This window comes from Centruroides sculpturatus, unplaced genomic scaffold (assembly GCF_000671375.1).
Source record: "Centruroides sculpturatus isolate CEXI.00-Female unplaced genomic scaffold, Cexi_2.0 scaffold1179, whole genome shotgun sequence".
In the NCBI taxonomy this organism is placed as follows: Eukaryota; Metazoa; Arthropoda; class Arachnida; order Scorpiones; family Buthidae; genus Centruroides; species Centruroides sculpturatus.
In genome coordinates, this window is record NW_019385506.1 from 196,128 (window position 1) to 202,819 (window position 6,692).

Sequence of the window (6,692 nt, forward strand, 5' to 3'; positions counted from 1 at the left end):
TATATATATTTTAATTATATATATACCACTTAATTAAAATATATTTAGTAAATTAAAAAAAAGTAAGGAAAAGAATGTTGTCAACACCTTTACTATGGCTACAATAGTGAATCAAGGTTAACAACAGCAAGATTGATTTGTACACATGTACAGTCTGTTATGCATGTAAAAGTTTAATTTTATTCTATCAAATAAAATATTTATTGAAGTATTATTTTATACTTTTTAAAAATAAAATTAAAACTTTATTTTCAGGGACAATAAAAATAAATTTCTTGTTGTGTACATATTTTTTTTAATTTTAAGGAGTTATTAATAAGGTAATATTGTAAAAAATAATTATAAAATAGTATTAAAAGCATTCCTTATAGTAAAAGTGAAAAATCTCATTAAGAAAAACCGGTTTTACATCTAATTAAAATAGAAATTCATTAAAAGGTTAATAATACTAAAACTTAAAATACAATTACTCTATGAAAAATGTAATTAAACAATTTAAATTAACTCCTACAATCGACGTCCAATGCCATTTTTGGAGTACTTAATTATGTCTAGTTGAAAGATAAATTATAGATTACATTCTAATCTAAAAACTGAGTTCATTATTTATTTTCTATATCAAAATTTTTTATGATATTTGATATGATGATAATTGCTATATTTGAAACTATTTTATTAAATTTTATATTATCTTAACAAATATATGGGATAAAAACTTATATAAGCTGACAAAAGATTCCAAGGTTATATATATAACATCCACTTCTTAGTATTTGAGCGAAAACGTGTTTTCAAGGATAATCATATACATTGTTATTACATAGTGTTTATAATTTAGTTGACAATAGTGATATTTTAGCTTATTATTTCTGCTAAGCAAGCAAAATGCTGTTTTGTCTCTTGTATAAAATTATTTTATATATTAAATATAAAATTTTTGTCTTCATTTCTCTTTTTTCCCCCATGTTCATAGTTAACGGGATCGTGGAAAAATTCTTGATAAGTGTATGTACAATACTGTACCTGTTTCTGATTTGCATACATGATAAAATACAGTATTATATACTAAATTAACTTACATAAAGGTGTACTTTCTTTCGGAACGAGAATCACACAAATTATTTTTCAGGATTACTTTTGTTAATTAATTAATTTTTGTTACCACTCTTTAATGCACTCATTTAAATGCTCTCATCAGTCATCTGCACAGGAACTGTACCTATGTGGAATTTTTTTAATTTAAAAATTTACACCTTAGAGGTAGTTTAGAAGTTTGATGAATTGTTCATCTTACTTTACAATGAATTTGTATACAGTATTTAGATAAGATTTCCGTTTACAAGTACATATACTGCTGACCAAGTAAAATGCAACACCATGTAGGCCTCTAGATATTGCAGGTGTTGCATTTTACTTGGCCAGCAGTGTATATCTAAATGTACAAATTTACTGTAAGATAAAGATGAGCGATTGTGTCAAACTTTTAGAATATTTGTGATACGTGAATTTTTAATTAAAAAAACAATCCTCGTACAGCAGGGGTCCGCAGAAAATTTTCCAGGGAGACAAAGCTCGGAGACAAATTTTTATTTAAGTTGTTGGATTTATTTTACAAGTAGATTGTAGAATACAGTCATAGTCGATGGTGTAAGTTTATATATCTCAATCACGATTATAATTTGTGGAATGTTTTACTCGACCCATGGGAAGGCAAATGCCCTGTTTTCTCCCTCTTGTACAGGTATTGCTTCTCAACCGTTGAGGGTCTATGAGTCCGAAGTGCATTTTGTAAAGAGTGATTCTATTAAAAAAAATAATTTTTGATAATATAAAAAAATTATTTAAAGGAAAGGTTTTAAATAATATAGTTAATACTTAATTATTAATTTATTAGATTTACACTCTGTTAATTAAAAGATGATCTCTTATCAAATGGGTTTATATTTTTCGCGAATTAAAAAATACAAAGCAAGGTCATTGGATAAAGATTTTCAGGAAACAATTTTCAAATACTTTTTCTCTATTTCACTTTATAATTTTTATTCTGATGGATTATGGATTGTTGTCAAGTTTTTTCGCTGTTAGTATACATATGCAATGTTTAGGTTGTTAGGGTTACTATTGTCAATGCAAATTTAGAGGTATGAATACTTATCTCAAGGTTACATGCAACAGGAAGTAAGCGTGTCTTTTCCTTATCATACATCGATCATCCGAAATTATACAATCCGGCAGCAGTATTTTAAAAGTAAAGTTCTGCCCACACTCTGTCAGAGAATAAACGAAACTAGAAGAGTGTAGTTGATTCCATACTTAGAGAATGGCTCCTAATGCAGACGTCCCTATCAAATTCACTAAAGTAAGTTCAGAAAGTTAATTAAAAATTAAAATTATATTTTAACTTTTTAATTATATTTCTGTTATTTTTGTTTCAGTTATTTATCAACAATAAATGGGAAAATTCTGTAAGTGGTAAAGTTTTTCCAGTGATTAATCCCACCACTGAAAAAAAGATTTGCGATGTTCAGGAAGGAGATAAAGTATGTTTTAATGTTTACATTTGTTATTAATATAATTTTACAAGTTATCACTTGTTACAATTAGTAATAGTTTAAATTTTTATTATAGATTGATGTGGACAAAGCTGTTGCAGCAGCCAGAGCCGCTTTTAAATTAGGGTCTGTGTGGAGAACTATGGATGCTTCTGCTAGAGGAGTATTACTGTCCAAATTAGCTGATTTATTAGAAAGAGATGTGGAATATACTTCGGTAAATCAGTTAATGTAACCGAAATTTATGTTTCTTTATTTAAACCATTTTAAATTAATGTATTATTATTCCACTCTAGGTTTTAGAAAGTATAAACGGGGGGAAAACATATAAAGAATCTCGAAGTAACGTATTGTTTTCCGCTAAAATTCTTCGATATTTTGCTGGATGTGCAGATAAAATTCATGGAAAAACAATCCCATCAGGTAATTTCATAAAAATTAAAATAGGCAATTTTGATCTTATAGTAACATAAATAACACGAGTAACTTTATAGATGGCGATTACTTTACATATACTAGATTAGAACCAATTGGAGTCTGTGCCGGTATATTACCAGTAAGTTTGAATTTTAAATGCAACAACTGTATTTGCAACACAATTTACATTATTATTTTCAGTGGAATACACCTATAGTCATGGCCGTAGCTAAAATTAGTCCCGCTCTCGCAGTCGGAAATACTATAATCATTAAACCTGCAGAAGCTACACCTTTAACTGCTTTGTATTTAGCTCATCTATCTCTAGAAGCCGGATTTCCTCCCGGAGTTATTAATGTTATAAACGGATACGGGCACACCGTTGGTGCTGCATTAGCTTCTCATCCCGATATCGATAAAATCGCTTTCACAGGATCCACTAACGTAATTATTTTACACGGAATTGAGTTTATATTGCTTATTATAAGTATATATACAGTTCTAATTTTTACATGTTTGATATTTTAGGTTGGAAAAATAATTCAAGAAACCGCTGCTAAGAGCAATTTGAAAAGATGCACTTTAGAGCTCGGAGGAAAGAGTCCTTTAGTTATTTGTGCAGATGCAGATGGTTGGAATTTATAATAATTGATAAGTCTATGTTAAAGCGATTAATGTTTTACTGGTGTATTTTTGTATTCAGTGGATTTAGCTGTAGAATTGGCGCATAATGCGGTATTTGAAAATCAAGGACAAGTGTGTTGTGCCGGAACACGAACATTCATCCACGAAGATATATATGATGAATTTGTAAGAAAAAGTAGAGAAAGGACTTTAAAGAGAGTTGTAGGCGATCCTTTTGATGAGAGAACGGAACAAGGACCTCAAGTAAGACATTTTATTATTATGAGTAAAAGTATTCACATCTGAAAACATAAGTTATACGAATATATTTTTGTTTTACTGTATTCTGTATATTTATTTCACACAAATCATTACTATTATAACAAGTCAACCAACAACAATTAAAATTGTAGTTACAACTATAACATTTCAATTAAAATATAATATTTAAACATTTAAAGTTGTTTCGGTAAAGGGAAAGACCCTGTTGAAAGGTGATACAAAATAATTTAGTAGACAAATAATACCGCATTTGTTGGCAGTAGAAAAATTTGAAAAAATTACAAAAAATTATAATTAGGCAAAAGTATAGAAAAAAGAAAAACAAGAATCCAGTTATCAAACCAGAAAGTAATTAGTTTAGAACCTCGACGGTTATTCAAAGCCTTTTCACTACTTCAACCAGGAAAATTAAATACTTTTATTAAGAAAAGACTGACTAAAACTAGTCAGTCTTAATTCTTGATATTCATTACATTCAGACATATGAGCATTGCAAAATTTACTTCTGCTTGTCAATAGTATAATTTTGTCCTTTATACCTGTATTAACATGGTGTGAAGTGTAAATTGCATAAAAGTGGAAACATAACATTTATTATAGATCAATGAACAACAATTCAAAAGAATTTTAGGACTTATCGAGGTCGGAAAGAAAGAAGGAGCCAAATTAGAATGCGGAGGATCGAGATTTGGAAAAGTGGGATACTTTATTCAACCGACTGTCTTTTCTAACGTACAAGATCACATGACAATAGCACGAGAAGAAATTTTCGGGCCTGTTCAACAACTAATGAAATTTAAAACTCTCGAAGAAGTCATTCAAAGAGCTAACAACACAGAATATGGATTAGCTGCTGGAATAGTCACTAAAGATTTAAACAATTCAATTATGTTTTCTCAAGGCATTCAAGCGGGTGTTGTTTGGTAATAACTATTCGTTTAATTTTGTTCAATTAAACTTTATAATAGTTAATAATTAACTATCGTTATATTTCATTTACAGGGTAAACTGTTACTTTGCTTTTGCTTCTCAAACACCTTTCGGTGGTTTCAAAATGTCCGGATACGGAAGAGAAATGTAAATATTCAATTTTTTGTTTAATTTATAAAGTTATTAAAATTAATATTTTAATTACGTTAAAGGGGAACCGACGGTTTAGAAGAATATTCCGAAGTTAAAGCGGTTGGTAGTTCATTCTTATTTTTTTATTTTCGTAATTTTTCGTATAATTTAAAATGAATTTTCTTTACTTTTTAGATAACGGTGAAAATTCCACAAAAGAATTCATAGAATATTCACGTATTTTTCCCTTTTCTGAATAATAAAATTATTATAATCTAGAATTACAAACAAACACACACACACATTTCCCATAAGTATGGAACCATAGGAATTATGTTGATTTTTGTTTATTCTTTTACGGGCCAATTATGATGCTGAGTAAAGAGGAATGAATTCATATTACAGTATTCTGTTGGTGGGGATCAGCATTCTGTGTAAAGTTGCCCAATAGTTTAACAGGCTGCATCCAGATTGCTGTGTGCTATTGTTTAGCTTGTCTGGATGCAGCCTGTTAAAAACTCTTCGGCAACTTCGCGCTAGCTGAGGATCGCCATCATCAAAATAACATGAATTCATTCCTTCTTACTCAGTGCTATACTTCACCTGTAAAAGAATGAACAATGATCCGCATAACTCCCATGATTACAGATTTATGGAGCACCATGTATAATAATTTTAATAAAATATTTAATTTTCAACCAATGATTTTATTTTTTTAAAAAAAAGAAAGAATATATATATTAATATTTTAAACTGTAATGGATCATATAATAAAAATTACTTAGGTAATCATTTCAGTGATATCTTAGTAATCAACTAAAAATTCACCAGCGAATCAATATTTATTTAAAATTATTAACATTGATAACACATAGAAAACACAAGCCAGGAAAATGAATAATTGCTTAATCGAATGAAATAATGTAAAACACTAAAAGAATTAATAATTAATTAATGCTCTAATATCTACTGTTGATTAATGTATGCTTAATAAATCGATTATAAAATTAAAATGGCAAGTTTGTTTCATTTATAGCTTTGTATTTATGTAATTATTTTTTTTATTTTTGTAATTATTAATTTTAAAATAATAATGCAATACAATTAGTATGTGATAAAGAATGCACGTGTTTTTTTTAAATGGAAAACACGCACATTCCTCTTTCAGACACGTCATGGAATGTTGTGTTATAACAGAACTTGATAAATTCATAATTATTGTATCTAGTAACATGCGTTCAGTGCGTTACTTTATAAAAATTATATAAACTATGGATATTTTTGGAGAAATAGAAATTACAAAATTTAATTTAAAAAAATATAGACCTACGAAGTTTATAAATTAAGTTAAAATTATGTACATGCAAAAGTTTTGATAAACTTTCGCTTATCCATTTTCAAGAATTTCTATTCGTTCTAAGAATAATTAAATCATAATTTCTCCGAATATTTTTGCATATTTGCATTCTAAGTAAAAGCTATTAGCTTGAAGTTGTTCAGCATAAATTATAATACAGATCGTAAAAGTTATAATTTCAAACAACCTGGCATTTTCGATTTAACTTCAAGTTATTAATCAAATAATTTAGAAATTTCTAAGTTATCATCTAATAGCATCAGATGCAATAAAATATAACTTATATAGGCTAATTTATTTCATCGAGTGGCTACAAAGTTCACATAAGCTGGTTAAAAGTTATCTTACATGTTTGACGGTCGGAAGCCATTAAAACAAACCCCAAAAATTGTTTTCAG

The 6,692-nt window shown here is 28.3% G+C and overlaps 1 protein-coding gene across 1 annotated transcript; it reads left to right on the plus strand.

Moving 5' to 3' along the window:
• The first annotated feature begins 1,994 nt into the window (after positions 1 to 1,994).
• Positions 1,995 to 5,950, plus strand: LOC111639634 (aldehyde dehydrogenase, cytosolic 1-like). The gene is made up of 12 exons (XM_023385531.1): positions 1,995 to 2,359; positions 2,436 to 2,540; positions 2,629 to 2,769; positions 2,849 to 2,975; positions 3,047 to 3,108; positions 3,171 to 3,413; positions 3,498 to 3,600; positions 3,673 to 3,857; positions 4,476 to 4,798; positions 4,878 to 4,952; positions 5,018 to 5,057; positions 5,133 to 5,950. The coding sequence occupies exons 1-12, from the start codon at positions 2,321 to 2,323 to the stop codon at positions 5,163 to 5,165; spliced, it is 1,476 nt and encodes a 491-aa protein (XP_023241299.1). The 5' UTR covers positions 1,995 to 2,320; the 3' UTR covers positions 5,166 to 5,950.
• Positions 5,951 to 6,692: the final 742 nt, after the last annotated feature.